This window comes from Indicator indicator, chromosome 32 (assembly GCF_027791375.1).
Source record: "Indicator indicator isolate 239-I01 chromosome 32, UM_Iind_1.1, whole genome shotgun sequence".
NCBI classification, from domain to species: Eukaryota; Metazoa; Chordata; class Aves; order Piciformes; family Indicatoridae; genus Indicator; species Indicator indicator.
Window position 1 is genome coordinate 3,813,480 of NC_072041.1, and position 21,251 is coordinate 3,834,730.

The 21,251-nt window shown below is 49.0% G+C and overlaps 1 protein-coding gene across 1 annotated transcript in view; it reads right to left on the minus strand.

Moving 5' to 3' along the window:
* Positions 1-21,251, minus strand: part of SAMD11 (sterile alpha motif domain containing 11) — a 133,530-nt gene that overhangs the window by 75,609 nt on the left and 36,670 nt on the right. The window contains exons 3-4 of the mRNA XM_054394998.1: positions 18,622-18,800; positions 8,014-8,064 (exon numbers count right to left, since the gene is read on the minus strand). Coding sequence (XP_054250973.1) covers positions 8,014-8,064; positions 18,622-18,800 — 230 coding nt within the window. The remainder of the gene's footprint in view (positions 1-8,013; positions 8,065-18,621; positions 18,801-21,251) is intronic.

The window sequence follows — 21,251 nt, forward strand, 5'->3', positions numbered from 1 at the left end:
TCTCTCCAGGACATCTCTGGTGTAAGCTGGGCAGCCTCAGCTCCTCTGACCTGCCACTGCAAGGATTGCCATGGGGCATGGCTGGGAGGCAAGCTGCCTTGTGATGCACTTGCTGGCTGCTTCTCCTCATCTCCCAAACTCACCTCTAGCTCCTCTCTTTGCTGCAAAACCCTAGCCCCTGCATCTCCCTGGTGACTGACAGCACTTTGATGAACTCTTGTTGCTATTCTCCTCTCAAGGAGGACACAAGACCCAGTACCCCAAGCTGGCAAGAAGCCTGAAGGTCCCTTATAGACTCTGTTCTCCCATCTGCCATTTCTTCTTAGTGCAGATGTGCATCCAGCTACACACAGGACCAGTTCCAGCACAAACTCACCCCAGTTCAGAAGGATTTTCCATAATGGTCCATCTTCATTGGCTCATCTGCCACAACCACTGCAAGTGCCTGAACAGTTTTCCTCTGAACATCCATCAACCCCCCCACACTATTGATCAGCCCCTCCCCATGCACAGGCTGCAGCTCACCTTGACCACTAATAAAAGAAGTTTCACTGAGAGAACAATGAAAGCAACCACAGCAAGCAGAAATGCAGGTGGAGGGTTGGATGTCACAAGTATTGTGACACCTTGGAGTGTCCCCATCCTGCCCTTCCACTCCCTCCTCCCCATACAAACCTTGCAAGTCAACCCCCAGTACTGCCTGCTTCATAGACTCCCACAGCTCACCCCTTCTTCATCCTAGAGCTTCAGAATCTCTCCATTTTCCTTTCCATCATCTTCCCAGTGGCTCAGTGTGCTCCCACGTGAATTCACAAGCCCCTCTTTCAGTTTCTCAGTAGGTCATTAGCACCCACCCTAACCATCCCTGCTTACCCCAAGTCCCTTGGTCTCCCATGCTGATCTCCAAACTCCTCTCTCAAAAAAAAAAAAAAAAAAATCCCACTTCTGAAACCCTCTTCCTTGCCAGAACCCAAGTCACACCCAACCTCACCCTCTAAGATAACCAGCTGCTCCCACTGCATGCATGCAAGCACAGGGAAGGGCCAAAGGATTCTTCAACCTGCAGCACCAGGCAGCCTGGAGGTCCTGATTTTGCTCCTGACACTTTTTTTTTTTTTTTTTTTTTTGGCACATTAGCTCTAAAATCAGTGGGGCTTGTCCTGCTGACATGCAGAGCATTCCCTGAAGCTTTGGACTTGCCTAGATGCTGCGTTCCAATGTGCTGCAGTAACAAGACAAATCAAACTGTTTTGCTCAGCCAATAAAAGGGAGATGTCACTGACACACAGCTGCTGTGCCTAATGGATGGAAGGCCTCTTTAAATATCCCAAATTCTCCCCATTTTCTCAATTCATTAAGCAGCCTGCTTTGAACTGATGAAATATTAACAGTGCTCAGATGAGCCATTTGAAATGGGTGGCAGGGTAGAAGTTCAGGCAGTGAGCAGTGGGAAGCGATGATCCACAGGAATCATTCATATCCAGGGTATTAAGGACAAGACATATTTGAATCCTTTCCATTTCACAACAGGGTGTGAGGAGGGAGGTCAGCAAGCCTCCTGCTCCAAAAACAGCCCCTTGAAGTTCGGCTCCAACACACAATCTAAAAGCAGAAGGATGATTCTCTTGTCGAGGGCTGTGTGCAGCTGAAATGCTTCCCCAAAACCCCAACCAAGCTTATCACAGAACCACAGAATGTTAGGGCTTAGAAGGGAGCTCCAGAGATCAGGTCCAAACCCAGGGCAGGCCACATAGGAACACATCCAGGTGGGTCCTGGAAGTCTCCAGAGAAGGAGACTCCACAACCTCTGTGAGCAGCCTGCTGCAGGGCTGCAGCACTCTCACAACAAAGAAGTTTCTCCTCATGTTGAGGTTGGAATCTTCTGTGTTGTAGCTTGTAGGCATTGTTCCTTCTTCCATCACTGGGCACCACAGGTAAGAGCCTGGCACCTTCATCTTGACACCCACCCCTCAGATATTTATAGATCCCCTCTCAGCCTTCTCTTCTCCACCCTAAGCAGCCCCAGGGCTCTCAGTCTTTCCCCATAGGAGGAGAGATGTTGAAGTCCCACAGTCATCCTCATGGCTCTCCATTGGACTCTCTCCAGCAGATCTCTTATGTCTCTCTCAGATACATCTCAAGGTCTTAAGACACCTTCACACACCTGGGTTATCCAGAAGCTTTCCAGTTGCCCTCCAAAAGGTCCATTGCAGCCCCCTCCCACAAGAGCTGACCATGATGGTGACTAGAGATGACCATGCATGTGAAGAGGCTGCCCAGGGCAGTGGTGGAGTCCCCATCCCTGGAGGGGTTTCAAAGCCATCTAGATGTGGTGCTGAGGGCCATGGTTTAGTGGTGCCCTGGCAGCACTGGGTTAACAGTTGGACTTGATGATCCTCAAGGTCACTTCCAGCCTGAACAATTCCATGATTCTATGGAACATCAGGCCCACATGTGGCAGCACCTCCCATCTGATCTCAGTATCTACACTTCCAAACTTCACAGGGATGCTTTGTGGGTGATCAAACACAAACAGAGCCAAGGTTACTCTTATTTTTCATACAGAACTTGAGGCTTAGCTTCTTGGCTGAAGCTTCCCAAATGCTCTTCACTCTGACACAGACCATTCCTGTTCATCTCTACCAACTACATGGATTTGCTGTGCATTTGCTTTACTTCTTCCAGCCAAACAAAAGAACACATCCATCTACTTGGTGGGCAGCTGTTGTCTCAGACCAAACAGGTTTGTCACTGTTTGATGAGCAAACTGAGTTCACCCACCTGGAAAGCCTTTTCCTTCCAGCACATTGTCTCCACACTGCCAGCCTTTGACTGCCAACAGCAGTGGCATTAGCCAAGAGCTTCCTTGTATGCATTGGCTTTGCCTTCAGGAAGCATGTCCTGGTTCCCAGCTTGAACAGTGAAAAAGGTGAGAGCTCTTTGTGTATTCCACCCAAACATTGCCTTCAGCATCTCAAAGCCACAGCAGAAATTCCACATCCCAAAGGCACAGCAGAAATGATCTGGAAGGGCTGAATTCAGCCTCCTGTTAACTAATTATCTTCCCCAGATCAATCCAGGAGTCCTGGTTTAATACATTCTGGTACTTCACTGGGATCTTCTTCATCTTTCTAAAGCACCCAGTCAAGAGTCAGCTTCACAGCTGTCCTCCAAAGTCACCAAAGACTTTTGGAAACAGCTCTGCACACCTACCTGCAGCTGGCAGCTCATCAGCCTTCTCTGCTCTGACTTGAATCAGATGGGCAAACCCCAGCTCATGCTGTTTGGTTCAGCTCACTGGCAGCTTTTTCAGCCCTGCTGTCTGCTGGGGTGGAGGCAGAACTCAGTGACTGATGTGGGAGGGTGAAGGCAGGTCCCCATCTGAAGGCACTCTTGTCCCTCTGGACTGTCTGATTTTTCTGCTGGAACTCACAGGTGCTTATCTGACCAACACCAGCCCTTTCAGCAGCAGATGCTGAAGCCTGCAGGGCCTTCAGGGGTCACATCTAGCTTCCAGCTGCTGAAAACCTTTTGTGACTTTTCAGTACCTACTTCAGGTCTCCTAGATTAAAAAGCAGAAGCTTACTAGGAAAAAATAACCAACTAAAGAGGCAGCCCAGCAGCCATCCTGCACCAATCCCTACAGGGCAGAGCAGCAGGAAGCTCTGGTGCCTGTGACAAGGCTACCTGCACCACACAGCAACACTTTCTGCTGAGGCAGGATCAGCCCTGACATGGTCAGAACCATCTACTTTTCATTCCCCTCTCCTGCTTTCCTCTTCTCTCCCTGTGTATCTGTCCAAAGGAATGAGCTAAACCAATTCAGTTCCCTTTGCTTTGCTCCTTCTGTCCCATTTCCCATATATTTTTCATCTGCTTCTTCCACTTGGCCTGATCTGCTTAACATCCTTTTCCTTCTTGACTAACCTTTTTCAGTCCTCCCTAATTACAATTCTCTCAGCTGTACCACACAGACCAAACACAAACATGGAATAAACCAATTCAAACTCAGTTCTGGCTGAGCAAGGGTTTATGCCAGGGCTAAAACTGGGAAGCTCAGAACTGGACACAATACTCCAGCTGTGGCCTCAGCAGGGCAGAGCAGAAGCAGAGGAGAACCTCCCTCAACCTGCTGGCCACACTTTTCTTAATGCACCCAAGGAGACCATTTGCCTTCTTGGCCATAGGAGCACATTGCTGTCTCCTGGATAACTTACTGCCTAGCAGGACTCCAAGGTCCTTCTCCATGGAGCTGCTCTCCAGCAGGACCACCCTTAATCTGTACTGGTATCTGCTGGTACTCCACATTAGGCCACCTTCAACAGGGCAACACTAAACAACTCCTGACTTTGGTGGAAACAGGGATGACTTACTTGCACTGACAGCAGCTTCAAATTGTCAGGTGAGCAAAATGTTTATTCCCCCCTGAGCTGCATCACTGCATGATATTAACATGCATGGACTCTTATCTATCTCTTCCTCACCTCCCTGCAGCTCCCTCAACACATCAAGTGGCAAGAAACAGAAGGAAAAAAAATCCTTTTCCTCCCCAGAACTCCCTTTTTATTCCACAATTTATTTTCATGAGATGCCTCAGCCTCAGCAAGGTAATCCTGCCTGTGGTGCTGAGCAGCTGTGTGACTCAAGGCTGGAATCAAGGGGAGCAAAGAGCAGGCAGCTTGTGGCAGAGACCAGGCTTTAACCTGGTGTTTACTGTTTCCAAATCTGACAGGCTTGTCTTGAAAGAAAAGGAGAAATGCATCATTTACTGAACAGCTCTAACACACTGCAGCAAATTATTCCAGGAACAGTTTGTCCATACCTTTATAAGGTACTTTTAAAGCAAGACTACCTGTAAGCAAAGCCTCAAACCTGTTTTAACTTCAAAGCTTGACAGGGAAGGGAGCAAAGCACCTGGCAAAGGGAAGGGAGAGATCCTAATCTTCCAGTTCAGGACAATTCCCCTATCTCCAGCTTTTGGTTCTTTGGGTACAGAATGATTTGTACCCAAGGAAATGGCTTTTTCATCCAGGGCACTGCAAACAGCAGTTCTCAGGTGGGTAAATCCAATGAATCCAGGTATCCTCTGACAACTTGGAAAGGAAGATCAAAGGCAAAGCTATGACAAAGAGGCAGGTAAATTAAGATGGCAGCCCTCAGACCTGCAGGATTTACAGCAGCATGGTGACTGTGTGTGCCCAGGCAGAGGTGGTGCACCCTAATGATTGCCTGGCATGGGTTTGGGGTGACCTCTGTAACTCCCATGTGCTGAGCTATGCAAGTCACTGAGAACAGAAGTCAGCTTCAATACTGCATTGAGTTTTGGGCCACTCCCTCCAGGAAGGACATTGAGGTGCTGGAAAGGGTCCAGAGAAGGGCAAAGAAGCTGGTGAAGGGTCTGGAGGACAGGGCTGGGGAGGAGCAGCTGAGGGAACTGGGGTTGTGCAGCCTGGAGGAAAGGAAGCTGAAGGGAGACCTCATTGCTCTCTGCAGCTCCCTGAAAGGAGGCTGGAGCCAGATGGGTGTTGGTCTCTTCTCCCAAGGAACAAGTAATAGGACGAAGGAAACAGCTTCAAGTTGCACCAGGGCAGGTTTAGGTTGGACATGAGGAACAATTTCTTCCCCAAAAGGCTTGTGAAGGCCTGACCCAGGCTGCCCAGGGCAGTGGTGGAGTCTCCATCCCTGGAGGACTGAAAAGCTGTGGAGATGTACTGCTGAGGGCCATAGTTTAGAGGTGCCCTGGCAGTGCTGGGTTAATGATTTCACCCAACGATCCTACAGGTCTCTTCCAACCCAAATGATTCTGTGATCCTGTGATTCCAAACCTTTTTGCCACCCCATGATGTATTGTAGGTGTGCCAGATGATTCACAGAACCTGCAGCAATTTAGGTCACTCAAATACCTACAACCTTCTTCTCTACTGACACATAAGCACACAAATTCCTTTTACCACACACCATAAGATGTTGTTTTCTTCCAAAGCAGCTGGGTGGGGATAATTTCTGATAGCTGCACTAACCATTTAGCCATTAACCATTTAATTTTTGACAGCTGGACTCACCATTTAACCTCCCAAGTAAAACTTCTCTTCCCAAGAGCAACCACTGATAATTCCTCTGCCAGGAGAGAGCTAAAGGGAACAAAGCTGAGGAAGCCCAAGGAGTGGACTTGTTGACATAAAAAAATCAAACAATTATTTGATTCTCTGCATCTCAAGTTCAGAATTATCTTTTTTTAAGCTAGGAATTCTGATTTCAAGAGGTGTTTGCACCCTTAGTTGCCACTGTGCAGAATCATTGCTCACGTGGCTGTTAATTAAGGCTTGTGTCAGCACTTCCATGGCAAACCTCTGCCTTTCAGAGTTTATAACTCAGCCATAAAACTCTGCTCTGGGCTAAAATTTATCATGAAAAGGGACTGCCTGGAAGGAATCCATTCTTTCGTATTTTAGAGCCCCAAAAGCTTATAAGCAACAAGGCAGTAATTTTATACCAAAGGCTGCCACAGGAAGAGGAAAAAAAAAAAAAAAGGAAAGAAAAAAAAAAAGCCTTCAACTGTTTTTTATAGGAGTGCTGGTTGAGATGTGCCTCCTAAACTGTGGCTTCTAGCTGCTTACTGATCAGGGTGGTGGGTGAGGGTTTGTATTCTTAACATCATAAATTTCAGGAATTATGGGGTTCATGCCTCAGGGCCACAGTCTGTGTTCACTGAAACACCAGTGAATACCTCTGCCCTGACTGGTTCTCTAATGGAGTATGAATCAGTGGAGATTTCTCACTCTTCACTCCCCTCATGGGGATGCCAAGACTTAATTCACACTCCAGTACTTCATTAAACCAAGATGGATTTGTCTCTCCTGGTGCACAGTTTGGGTTAGAACCTTCACCCAGCAATGCTGCCAGCAGAACAGTCCAAGTTGTCCTTAAGTTGGGGATGTGTGAGTGGGGTCCCTGGAGGTGTTCAAGAAAGGTGTGGACATGGTGCTGTGGTTTAGTGGCCATGGTGGTGCTGAGGAATGTGGTCTAGTGAAGGTGACCCTGCCCATGGCAGGGGGGTTGGAACTGGATGGTCTCTGAAGTCCTTTCCAACCCAACCCATTCTGGGAATCTATAAACCTGTGAATGTTTGTAACTGGCTATCTTCAATTGATCAGTCCCCACCTTCTTAGGATCTGTTACTGCAGGAAACCAGACTTTAAAACCAACACACCACCCACCAGACTGCTTTAGGCAATCCTCCTCCTCACAGTTCACACCTGGATGTCATTTCTTTTGTTTATGCCTTTTAAAACACTTGTCATTTCTGAATGGCAACCTTTGCCTCAGCTGACTTTGTAAATACTCTTGCACTGCACTCCTGCAGCCCCAGGTCAACCCAGGCACACTTCAGGTTGCAAAATGCAGAGCCCTGCTGGCTCCAACCCTTGACAACACTGCAGCTGGACCCCTACATGTGTAAGTTCTTGCAGGACCAGGGGTGTCTCAGTGGTGTTACCTTTCCCCCCAGCCTCTGTCATCCAGTGACCCTTGTCATGTGCAGTCACCTGCTCGCCTTTTGAGGCAGCACTGCTCTAAGCTGGCTGAGCACAACACTCTGACTCCTGAGCAAGTCAGGAGCATCAGCCTGGCCCTCAATGAACCTTTCATGCAGAGAATCACTTTCACAAATGAGATGCAGACTCTTGTGCCTCTCAGGTCAGAAAACAGAGATCTGAGCCACCGCCCCACAGTTGCATTCTTCACCAGAGTGAACATATCAAGACCAATAGTAACCTTTCTTTACAAGCCTAAGCAATTCCCTCTTCCAACAGAACAAAGTTCCCCCCCACCCCCTGCCAAGAACACTCCCCAAAATAAAAACGAAAGGAAGGATATGTGGTAAGGGGAGAAAGAAGAAGGGAGGAAGAAAAGAAACCACAGCAATGTTCATGTACACGAACAGCATCCATGTGCCAGTAACAGATCATAAACTCTTAGCCTACCATACAAAAAGAGGGTGCCCCAAAATGGTACCTGCAAGAGGTCTCTCGGAAGGAGATGTTTAAATCCCAGTGGGTGTGGATCCTGTTAACAAACAAACAAACAGAGAGGTCAATGGCACATGCTGAACACTGCATCTCTGGCCACTTAAAACAGATCTGCTCCACATTGACAACCCACCCACTGTCCTCTCAAAGTCCCTCTCCCTGGCTCTAGGCAGCAGCTATGAAGCAGTTCATGGAGTCTGGAGTGTCTGCAGCAGGACTCACTGCAGCTGAGTTGTACACAGTGGAGAGACAACTTCTTGCTGCAGGCAGCCTCCCCAGGAGGTGTAGGGACTGCAGGATGTTGTCTCAACCAACAGGAACACGTCTGGAGGAAGCAGCAAGAGCTGTGCAGTGGCATTTTATGAAGAAAAGCCCCATGTGTCTGTACTGTCTCCCCTCCTCCACAGCCTCCCCAGCTGAAAATAAATTATTAGCAATTTCCCACCTCAGAAATTAATTTCCCATATTCTGTCACTCTGCCTGCTGACAAGCAGCAACAGCAGATTCCAGATGAACAATATCCTAAATTAAGACAGAGCAGCCACAGGGGTTGTTTTTCTCTTGGCTTTGGTTTTGTTGTGGGGTTTTTTCCCCTCCCCCCATGCTACCAAACAGCATCCACACCAACCCAGAGGGCTAAGGCAGATGTTTGACCTTCTATGGTCTGGAGTCTCCACTTGATACCAGGGATCACTGATCTCCCCCACTGCCCAGAGGAGGTCTGTGACCAGCACTGTTTCTCCATGTCAATGTGATTGATGAGAATCTCAGCCATCTGAGAGCAACCTGGCAAGCAAGCCCACATCCTTGCACAAACCCACTCCTCCCTCAGCTCTCAGCATCTGCCAGTGCACATGCTGGGTCCTAGCTGTGTGTATAAATCAGCTCCTGCAGATGTAGGTTCCCCAAAGCATTACACAGGAGTGGCTGCAAATATCACAACTAGCAGAAGCCAACTGCAGTTCTGTGCATTTTGTGCCTCTGCCCTCCACTAGGAAAAGCAACAGTGTGAAGCTGAGGACCATCTGGCTGCATGACCATCAGGGTGAAAGAACTGGGGCTGTACAGCCTGAAGAAAAGGCTCCAGGGAGGCCTCAGAGCTGCATTTCAGTATCTGAAGGGGACCAACAGGAAGGCTGGGGAGGGACTGCTCAGAAGGGCTTGTGGGGGATAGAATGAGAGGCAGTGGTTTGAAGCTGGAGGAGGGCAGAGTTAGGTTGGACATCAGGAGGGAGTTCTGCACTCTGTGAGTGGTCAGACACTGGAACAGGCTGCCCAGGGATGTGGTTGAGGCCCCATCTCTGGAGACATTCAAGATCAGACTTGATGTGGCCCTGGGCAGCCTGATCTAGTTGGAGGTGTCCCTGCTGAGCGCAGGGGGCTGGACAAGATGACATCTGAGGGTCCCAATGCAATCTGTGAATCTACCAGCAGAAGCAGCCTTCCAAAACCTGCTGAAGGCAAGGAGAGCCTTTCTTCCAATCTGGATATGCTCTGAATTGGGGCAGAAAACACTTCAACACGAGCAGTGAAGTCAACAGGACTTAACTCAGCTTTGAGTGTCTCTTGAAGTGCTTTCCTGAATGGCTGCTCCTGCTTCAGCCTAGTGCAGGAATCAACCAAGAGCAGCTCTCAGCACGGAAATAATTCCCCACCCAAGCCACGATGCTGCTGCAAGTTTTACTGATGGGATGGCCTCTCTGCTCTGCTCCTCCTGCAAGACTGGCTCAGAAAGGGAGGCTGGTTGCTCTCTCAGTAGTTCTTTTAGGGGATTGCTAGATTTTAGTAGAGATTAACTTGGAATCATTAAGGTTGGAATAAGATCCTCCAGTCCAACCATCAACCCAACACCACCATGCCCACTAAACCACGTCCTGAAGTGCCATGGCCACAGGTTTCTTGAACACCTCCAGGGATGGGGACTCCACCACCTCCCTGGGCAGCCTGTTCCAATCCCTGACCACTCTTGAAGGAAAGAAATTTTTCCTAATCTCCAACCTAAACCTCCCCTGGCACAACCTGAGGCCATTTCCACCAACAAAGCTGTACTTGCCCCCAGTTTTTCCACATTTTTCTTCTTCCTCATATGCAACAGTATAGAAAACCTATCCCCAGTTTTCCATCTTCCCAAAGTTTTGTTTGCAAAGGGAAATGGAGTAGCTACTTCCCAGCTGCTGAGCTTATAGCAGTAACAGCTGTTCTTCAAAGCTAAAGTTCAGACACCATTTGAAAGCTTTCTGGAGAGGACAGGCCAAATGGGCATTGAGTTCAACTTCCAAGAACTGAAGTTCCATCAAACTCTGGGCCATAAGTAGACTTTCCAGGCGAGCTGATCTGAATCCAACGTTCAAAGCCAGTTCAAGCTGCCAGCCAGTCAAAGCTCTCATGGCCCTGACAGACCCCTGCTCACAGGACAGTGGAATTGTTCCAGGAGGCTGGAAGCCTGGTTTCACACTGCCCCTCGGAACAGGAGATCTCCTACACACACAAAACCTTCATAAAGCCCCTTTAATGCCAGCTCAGCACCTTGCATTGTGCACATCAGACTCTGCCAGCTGCAGAGGGGAAGTGGGGGAGCTCCAAACACTGCTCAGCAACAATGAACTCCATGGGACCAGTTGGAAACCCAATTGAAAGACTCAAAAGCAACCTTGTGCTTCTCCTGCTGCTCTGGCCATTACATATTCTTCAGTGGCTCAAAAAAAATCCTGAAAGGGTCTGGTCCTGAGCTGTACACAGATAAACATCTTGTTTGTCTGATCAAAAACTCCACAGGCCCTCTCCTGATGAAAAAACTCCAATTCAGAAAACCTGCACCTCAATACTGGGTTTAGTTTTGGGACCCTCACTGCAAGGACATGAAGGTGCTGGAGCAGATCCAGAGAAGGGCAAGGAAGCTGGTGAAGGGTCTGGAGAACAGGGCTGGTGAGGAGCAGCTCAGGGATTGTTCATCCTGGAGAAAAGGAGGCTGAGGGAAGACCTTTTGGCTCAATACAACTCCCTGAAAGGACGCTGGAGCCAGGTGAGGTTTGGTCTCTTCTCCCAAGGAGTAAGAGAAGGGACAAGAGAAAATGGCTTCAAGTTGCACCACGTTGGACATGAGGAACAATTTCTTCCCCAAAAGGGTTGTCAAGGCCTGGAACGAGCTGCCCAGGGCAGTAGTGGAGTCTCAGTCCCTGGAAGGGTTTCAAAGCTGTGTAGATGTGGTGCTGAGGGCTATGGTTTAGTGGTGACCTGGCATTGCTGGGTTCATGGTCTGACTCGATCTTAACAGTTCTCTTCCAACCAAAACAACTCTCTGATTCATGGTCTGCTGCAGCTCCTGACTGGGGCAGGCTGCAGAACGTGCTGCTGAGCAATGCTGCAGGCATGGCTCACAGTGAGCCTCAGCAGAGCTACACTTCAGAGCATCTGAGCACTGCAACCAGGAGTGTGAGTAGGGGGGAGGGAAAACCTCATAGCAAAGGAACAGCTCCGATCCACACAGAGGCAGAAACATCTATCTGCTGAGATGGATAATTAACCACCCAGATTTAGACAAATGAATAGGTGAGACTGAAATTAAATTCTAATTATCTCTTTTTTTTTTTTCTTTGGAGGGGAGGAGGAAGGGGTAGGGAGCAGAACCAAGCACTCACTCACTCTGCCCTTACCAGCAATTAGAGCTGCGAGGCTAAGGCACGCCTTGCTCCAGCAGGTTACTCATCCCATTGATAGCTAATTACTGATCATTTGCAAACTCTCTGCTACACCAGCCCCTCCTTGGGTTGGGGAAAGAGTGGAGAGCAGGAGTCAGGCCCTCACGAATTCATAAGAGGAAAGGAAGGCAAATAAAAACCCACAGCCAGGCAAGCAAAGGTGCTACAGCTGCTACTGCCTCTCCCAGCCAAGGTCTCGGGCACAGGATGATCACTTAGAAAGTGTTCAATCAAAACGTCCAGATGGGCCCCACAGCCACAGAAAGAGACTCCCTGCACAGCTTCATAAGCAGGGAGGGCAGGCTGAAGGGTACAAGAGATCAGGGACATCAGTAAAAAGGGACTAGAACGTCAGGGTTTGGTTTGTGCAAGGATTAAATTGTTTATAGATGTGTGTGAATACAAAAAAAAAAGAATTAACAGGAAGGATTGGGGCTGCTGAAGGCATCCCTGGAGCCTGTACTACAATGAGAATCCAGCCCAGGAAAGAAAGCAGTGGAGCTGGCAAAATAATGGAGAGGAGCTGGGAGAGCTTTTAATTTTGAAGTTCTTTCTTTCCTTCCCTTCCCTGTCATTTCTTTTTTACCCTAGCAGTCCCTGCAAGCTTTCAACACCAGGGTGGCAACCACGGAAAAGGCCAACAGAGCCAGTCAGGCATCCCCCCCTCAAAACCTTGTCACTCCAGGAGCAGAAACAACCTCATGCTGCAGCTCAGCTTCTGCACTGTGGCCAATTTGCTTTCTGCTGCTCCCTTGGCTCACTCCACCATCCCAGGTACACTCTGCAGCAACCCACACAGATGCCATCTAAGTGGGGAGGATGCTGGGCAGCATCCAGCTGCACAACAGGTTGCTACTGCCAGAAGAACCTATCACAGCCCCAACTCTTACCCACAACTCTCCCATCCTAGTCTCATTTAATTGGAAGACCAACACTTCCCTTGGATGGACTTTCTCTGTACCTTCCCATCTTCTAGCACAAGCAAGGCCACAGAGAAGTGCCAGATGTGCTCTGGCTCCAGCACCAGTGCTGTCTGGCACAGCCTGGCACAACAGGAAGCTCCACCATGAGCAGAAATGTCACACAGCCCTCATCCCAGGCTGGAGTAGTTGGGAGCACTGCAGGAAGAGGCCAAGCAAGGGAAGGAAGGCAAGGGCAGTGCTGCGTACATTGCACATCAGCTGAGGAGGTGTTAGGACCTCATGGCTCTGAATTACAAGCAGATGCATGTGACAAATATAATGGGAGGGTGCTTGGGTTTGATCTTCAATCAATTAGGGAGTCAAAGAGCAGCAGCCTTGTGGGATGTCAGAAGCAGCTTTCCACTTAGAAAGGCAGGCAGTGGAAAGGCTGACAGCAGCCAGCCATTAAGGCCCAGTGGAGGTCAGTAATTTTGCTATTAGAAAATGGTCCCCGAGTGAGGAGGAGGCTGGAAAGCTGGTGTGAGAGGTGAGGGATGCTGGGGCACAGGGGAAGGCAACCTGCCCCTGTCTGGGCTCTCTCCATGTCTGAATAGGAGAGAGTGTTCCACCATTCCTTCAGGAAGCACCTTCCCTTCCAATGCTCTCCTCTGGTTTCAAACAGCACTAATCCCATGGCAGGTGCTGGCCACCAGGGCCATGGAAGGTTCAGGGGTGTGAGGAAGAGTGACACAAAAAAAGAACAAAGGACCTAAGGGGGGTATGAGGTTCTCCAGAAATCTGCTTCTCTTTGCACAAACACCCTGTTACAGGACTGCTGTTAGCTCTCCTCAAATGGCTTTTACTTCAGAGCAGTATTTGGCAAGGAGCTCAGCCTGTTGTGTGCTCTCATTGTACAATCTGCTCCTACTTTTGCTCCCAATCCTCTTTTTTTTTTTTTTTCTGATACCAGAACTCCAAAGGCATTTTGACCAAACTATGGCAGAGAATCACAGAATGGGTTGGCTTGGAAGGACCTCAAAGATCATCCAGTTCCAAGCCCCTGCGACGGGCAGGGACACCTTCCACTAGCCCAGGTTGCTCAAAACCACATCCAATCCGGCCTTAAACACTTCCAGGGAGGGAGCACCTCTCCTATTTACACCTAGTTGCACCTATCCTGCCTATTACTCAGCAGTGTAGATGTTTACTGAGATCCCAGTAGGGTTCTTTCAGGAACAGGTCAGGCCAAAAACTTTCACCATTTGAAACAGGTGCTTAAGGGACTTAGAGAAAGCTGTGTGTGAGCAGCTCCTAACCTGCTCTGTTAAATCTCAGTTGCTATCATTACATTTCTCCTCCCATACTAATGAATAAGGCCAGACTTTAAAATAGAAATTAAATTCATGCATCCACAAGCCAGTGCTGGGCTTCAAGCCAACAGCACGTGAGGATCTTCCTGTTGAAGATCAACCTCACTCTCTGGCTACAGTAGATTTCCTCTGCTTGGAGAATCTTAGGATAACACCATGGAGACCCTTAAAGGCAGACCAACCTCAGTGTGAAAAGGCTCACAAGGCTCTTCCTAAGGTAACTCCTCAATGTCATCTGGAACTGGAACCCAGGAAGCTCCACCTGAGCATAAGGAGAAACTTCTTTGGTGTGAGGATGCTGGAGCCCTGGAGCAGGCTGCCCAGAGAGATTGTGGAGTCTCCTTCTCTGGAGAGATTCCAAACCCACCTGGACATTGTGGTCCTGGACAACCTGTTCTGGTGGACTGGATGATCTCCAGAGGTCCCTTCCAACCCCACCAGTCTGGGATTCTGTGAATCTCCCAGTGAATGCAGGGAAGGTTAATGCTCCCCAAACTATTCCAGAGCAACAGAATTTTAGTCTCAGACCTTCTCTGCTTTGATTCTTGTGTGTCTGTGACAAAACAGAGAGCAGCAACAACAAAGCAGCCAAGCTGGATGGGGCCTTGAGCAACCTGGGCCAGTGAAAGGTGTCCCTGCCCACGGAAGGGAGGTTGCAACTAGATGATCTTGAAGTCCCTTCCAACCCAAACCATTCTATGATTGTAGGGTGTGTTAGTTCAACTTGATAGAGAAAGCAGCACAGTTAATCATCTGTGAGAAAGAAAAAAAGGCTTCATGAAGCTGAAGTTTGACTAAAGTTTGACTGAAGTTTGACTAAAGACCTAAGTCTGACTAAATTGGTTTAATGGCCATTTGGTGTTGGGTCAATGGTTGGACTCAATGGTCTTAGATGTCTCTTCCAACTGAAACAATGCTCTGAGCCTATAAAATAGCCATACAGGAGACACAGGTGCATGGGTACAGGAATATTCTATATTGATTTCACTCTTTTCCCCAAACAGGAATCACTTTTCTCACAGACAGCCAACCATTCCCACCAGGAGTCACTACAGCTTAACCAAACCACTGCAATTAAGGTAATGCAACCGTTGGGTGCAGGCAATGCTGGAAAAGAGGAAGATTTTCAGGAATCCAAAATCTGATTGAAAGAAAAAGGATTTTCTTCTGCAATGCTGTCCCAATAATCTTCAGAGCTGAGTGCTTACAGTCTGGGTATCAAGCTACGGTATCAAGCTCAGCAGATGCCTCTGGTTATGTGAGACAAGACTTTAAGCCCTCTGTCTTCCAGACAGGAGGACTAACACAAAGGCTACTTAGCACACCCTGCAAAGCAGGCTAAAGAGGACTCAGAGGGTCTCACTACAAGATGAAAACATTCACCTTTAAGCTTGGGTCACCTGGGTTTCCAAGCTGATGAGCCCAGCTCCCTTCAGCATGAGGCTTGGGTTCCTTAACTCAGTTCCCCATGTGCAAGACAGCAAGGTGACAGAGTCTTGCAAGGACTTTGGAGTGAAATAAGTTGGCATGCACTAACTTCAGGAGCAGTTACAGGTCTCTGTTGCTTTCCAGGACTGCAAGAAAAAGAAGACAGAGGTTTTCTCTGTCTCAGACCTCCTCCGAAGGCCATCACCATGGGCAACTGCCTAAGATCACACAGGAAATCACTGTCAAAGGCTAGGGTGAGGGACTAGCCAAGAAACTAAGTTCCCAGCTCCTGTTCTAATCCCTGTAGAGTCTTTTCTTCACCAATGGCCAGACCTCAAAGTAGCAGAAAGCATTTCAACAATGGGAGGAAACAGTCAATAGAAAGGAAATGGGGACTAGGAGTTAAAAAAAAAGAAAAGGTGATGATGTTCAAAGCAATCAAGCAAGGGTTCCCAGTGGTAAGAACTGCAGGTGCACACCAGAGGAGCACACAGGTTTGCTCAGGCCCTGACCTTGTTTTCCTGCTATCACAGTTTAACCTATTTCTTTCTCTCAGTGGGAGACAATAAAAGCTCAGCCCAATCCATCACCAATCGGGGGGGGGGATACAACAGGTGAATTAAAACCAGAAAGCAGATGGGGCACTGTCTCTGCCAGGCCCCAGCTGTCATGTCTGTGAGCTGTCTAGCCTTTATGATGCTGCTGCTATCTCTGCAGCCAGCCCCAGCACACCTTCCACCCCAGCCCCTGGGCTGCTAATGACGCTGGGAACAGAGCCAGAGCCTCCCTCTGGCAGGATAGTGCAGGAGTGGGGTCAGGAAGCTTTCCATTCATTGCTCTTGAGCAGGTGAAAATGGCAGGTCCTGCCCCTCCTTGGGACAGGAGGGCTGAGGGATTCATTTTCAAGGGACAAAACGCTTGGGAATGATGAGAGATCTGAGCAGGAGATGTTCCCTGCCTGGGCACTGAATTGCAGTCTCTTTTTTTTCCCCTGTTGTTGCTGCACTCACCAAGAGTGCTACCTGGCTTCCCTTTGCCCCAGTTTCTCCTGCTTTTCCCACACACACTGCACCAGAGGTCCCAGAAAAAAATGAAAAGGAGAACTGTCCAAGAGCAATGAAAGCCTAACCTTCCTGGTGAGAATCATGGACTCCTCTAAGCAATCAGAACAAAGCTTAATCCAGAGACTTTCAGGTTGAAAAGTACTGAAGAGCAGAGAAATGAGAAGCTGGGGGACCACTGCCTGAGAACTCTTTTAAGTATTTTTGCTTCATTTCCTAATAAACAAGGCAAAGCAATTACAGTAATTAAAGATCTAAGATAAGAGCACTTTATATTTGGGGGGCCCAGCATATCAATTATGGAGTTATCATGTTGTGCTCCCTCCTAATGAGACAATCCAGCACTGTAATTTTGCAGAATTAAAAGCATAATTAAAGGGGGGGAGGGGAGGGGGCAGGAGAAGAAGGGCAGTTTCCCAAAACTGATTAGGAGGATTCCCTTCTCCTCCGTGGTTCCTGTGCACATGCAGAGTGCAGCTGCATTCCCCAAACACCTTTTTATTTCCAAGTGATAACCCTTGAACGTGGCTGTTGGACAGCTGCAATGATAAACTCAAGACTTTAATTACAGGAGGGTTTTATGAGAAGAGCTGGGGACTGGTTGGGCTTCTCTGCTTTCCAAGCTCTCAGTAGCTGAATGTATCAGCATCTGGTGGTGGAGGGAAAGGGGGGAAATAGCTTATCTGCTCAGGAGCAAGAAAGACATAAAACATAAGAAAAGCAATTACATGCCTTTGGTTTCCACTCCTCTGTTTTTATAGGGCTTGTCTTAGAACCTGAGTGATTTTATGCATCAGAGGAAGATGACAATCAAGATGAGTTGCAATGATATGCACGGGAGGCTGAGGCACAGCACCTTTAGGTATTTATCTCCCTGTAGCTACAGGACTTCTAAACATCTCTTTTTTTTCTTTTTTTCTTTTTTTTTTTTTTTCAGAGGGATGAAAGAACCCAAACATTCTGCAGCTGAATATCGTGGGCACTGACATCATACAGCAGAGCCCAAGTGACAGCTACCAGAATGCAGCTCAGGACAAACCCTTCTCTTCCTTTAACCCTGCTTGGCTCCTGGATGAATTTACATGGTAGAGAGAAAGACACAAACAAAATATCTAAGACCTGAGATGCTCAGTGACTCTTTGCCTCCTGCAACTCCATTACTTGGACTAGATGACCTTTGGAGGTCCCTTCCAACCCAGACCATTCTATGATTCTCCTTTTAGACCAGAGAGGCCCTCAGAATTGATGAGCCACAGCTATGCTCTTGGACACTTGTGATAGAGAACCTACAACAACCACCACTGCTGCTACCTTCCTCCCAGACTTTCCCCCCCCCAACATTAAATTATCCACATCAGAATTTGGGGACAACTGAAAGCAAAAAGCAGGACTTTGAAGCCATACACCTCTGTGTAAAAGGCCCACAGATGACTTCTTGGTCATGCAACTCCTTGAATTCACCAAGCACAAAGACAGAGGATGCTGGACAGAGGGTCAAATGCAACACAGAGCCTGCAAATCCAGACTCCTTTAGTGCAAACACAAGGCCCCATAAAACCCTGCTTGCTCCAAACAAGGCTAAGAACAAAAGAGGTCCCAAACACTCTTTCTGAGCTATAATGGGACAGTCTGGAGCTATAATGTTCAGTCTGGAGAAGAGAAGGCTCGAGGTGACCTTATTGTGGCCTTTCAATATCTGAAGAGGGCTACAAGAAAGCTGGGGAGGGACTTTTTAGGCTCTCAGGGAGTGATAGGACTGGGGGGAACGGAACAAAGATGGAATTGGGGAGATTCAGGCTGGACGTGAGGAAGAAGTTCTTCACCATGAGAGTGGTGAAACCCTGGAATGGGTTGTCCAGGGAGGTGGTTGAGGTCCCATCCCTGGAGGTGTTTAAGGCCAGACTGGATGAGGCTCTGGCCAGCCTGATCTAGTGTGAGGTGTCCCTGCCCATGGCAGGAGGGTTGGAACTGGCTGATCCTTGTGGTCCCTTCCAACCCTGCCTGATTCTATGATTCTATGATTTGCTCTTTAATCTCAAGCCCTGGAGGTGACTCCAGTGGGCAGCTGGGAAGGCTGGTCACCCACTACCCAGTCTCCTCTGTCTTTGCCCCTGCACTCCCCAGCAGGCAAGTACCTTCTTTTCATGATACTGATGTGGAGATCCTCCTCCTGCTTCACGTCCGGGTGTTGACCATTGCTCTTGTCGCTCTCTTCGCTGTCATCACTGTGTGAGAAAACTGAGGGCAGCTCTTTCTTTGGGATCCTGGTGGGAGGTAAGGGGATTGTCCTCTTCTCTGCCAGGCGACCTCGGTTCTGGCCCAGGGTGGAATTGGTTGGAATGGGAAAGAACAGAAGAAAAGAAAAAAAAGAGAAGAAGAATTTGGTTAGACAAGCCAGAACCAAGCAGCTCCTCTTAAATTGCTGTCCTGTGAAGGGAATGGTGTTGGTCACTTGCAGGTTTCAGACTGGTATGTTGGGTGGGCAAAGGCTATGTTCAGGTTGCAAAAGACCTTTCAGCACAGGACTATCTACATCTAGTTCCTCAAGATCCACTGTCCAAGCCATGCACTTCCAGCCTTGCCCCACCTCTTCACTCCTAGCTTCATTCCATCTGATCCACACCAATAGGAAAGGAAGATGGCAGAAGAATTAGGCACTGGCCTCTCTCTCTAGAGTATTTCTTACCAAATTAGGAAAAAATGAGGGTGGTGAGGCACTGGAACAGGTTGCCCAGAGAAGTTACAGTGGCTTCAAGCCTGCAATTGTTCAAAGCCAGGCTGGATGAGAGCTCAAGTAACCTGGTCTAGCAGGAGCTGTCCCTGCCTGTGGGAGTGGGGCTGGAACTAGATGATCTTTAAGGTCCCTTCCAACTCAAACCATTCTAGGATTCCATGAAATGCTGCACATGAACACAGCAGAATAGGTTAAATTATTTTGCCAGCAGCCCAGGGAAGAGGTGATCCAGATAATCCAGAACACTTTAACTGCACAGGGAACACAGCCTAGGCCAGCAGCAGATTTGTCTCTCACAGCAGTGACCAGTCCACATCAATTTCAACTTGAACTAGAGGCAACTTCTCCCTGTTCATTTGCATGTCCAGATGAATCTAGCAGGTCTTGCCTCGTGCAGCCTTTCCCCTAGGGGGTCCTCTAGGTGGTCCTGGCACAGCACTGCCCTCCACAACTCACTTCTGACAAGACACAAATAAACAGGAGGCAAACTCCCAGGAGCCAGTAGCTGCTTTTCCAACCTATTACAGATTACTCTGTCCCTGCACAGGGAGGGGCAGGGAAGCACAGTGAGGAGCAGGGAAGCACAGTGAGGGGCAGGGAAGCACAGTGAGGGGCAGGGAAGCACAGAGAGGAGCAGGGAAGCACAGTGTGGAGCAGGGAAGCACAGAGAGGGGCAGGGAAACACAGTGAGGGGCAGGGAAGCACAGTGAGGGGCAGGGAAGCACAGAGAGGAGCAGGGAAGCACAGTGTGGAGCAGGGAAGCACAGTGAGGGGCAGGGAAGCACAGAGAGGAGCAGGGAAGCAGTGTGGAGCAGGGAAGCAGTGTGGAGCAGGGAAGCACAGTGAGGGGCAGGGAAGCACAGTGTGGAGCAGGGAAGCACAGAGAGGGGCAGGGAAGCACAGAGAGGAGCAGGGAAGCACAGTGTGGAGCAGGGAAGAACAGTGAGGGGCAGGGAAGAACAGAGAGGAGCAGGGAAGCAGTGTGGAGCAGGGAAGCAGTGTGGAGCAGGGAAGCACAGTGAGGAGCAGGGAAGCACAGTGAGGGGCAGGGAAGCACAGTGAGGGGCAGGGAAGCACAGTGAGGGGCAGGGAAGCACAGAGAGGGGCAGGGAAGCACAGAGAGGAGCAGGGAAGCACAGTGAGGGGCAGGGAAGCACAGAGAGGAGCAGGGAAGCACAGTGAGGAGCAGGGAAGCACAGTGAGGAGCAGGGAAGAAGAGTGAGGGGCAGGGAAGCACAAAGAGGAGCAGGGAAGCACAGTGTGGAGCAGGGAAGCACAGTGAGGGGCAGGGAAGCACAGAGAGGAGCAGGGAAGCACAGAGAGGAGCAGGGAAGCACAGTGAGGAGCAGGGAAGAACAGAGAGGGGCAGGGAAGCACAGTGAGGGGCAGGGAAGCACAGTGAGGAGCAGGGAAGCACAGTGTGGAGCAGGGAAGCACAGTGAGGAGCAGGGAAGCACAGTGAGGAGCAGGGAAGCACAGTGTGGAGCAGGGAAGCACAGTGAGGGGCACAGCTCCATGCACACTCTTTGGACAGGTATGGAGGCATGTCTCCTGCAACAGGACAAGTCAAAGGAAAGCAACATGTGTTTAGCAAAGGCTGGAACACAAGGCAGAAAGGTGTGTGACCAGGCAAGTGCAGAGCAGTATTTAACTAGCACCAGTTGCTCTGAAACATCAATTCCAACTTTCCAAATAAACCTGGCCACATGAAAATGTCCTGGGAATGCCAGTCAGGCTCTCTGCAGGGGAGGAAGCCCAAGTGATAGATGAGGCCAAGCTTTCTTAAATTAAACAAATTAAGAGCTTTCCACAAACACAAACCAAAAATTTTCTTGTTTACCTCTGTCAATAAATTCCAGTTGTGGTCATTAAAGGGAGCCCTAATCATTGTGATAATTAGCTAAATCCATCTGGAAGGCATCACCCCAAGGAGGCACATTAGCTTTCCCATGCTGACACACATCCAAGCCAAGAACACAGTTGTCTGTGAACAGCAGATACCCAAGGGAGAGAAAAGCAGTGGGCCAAACT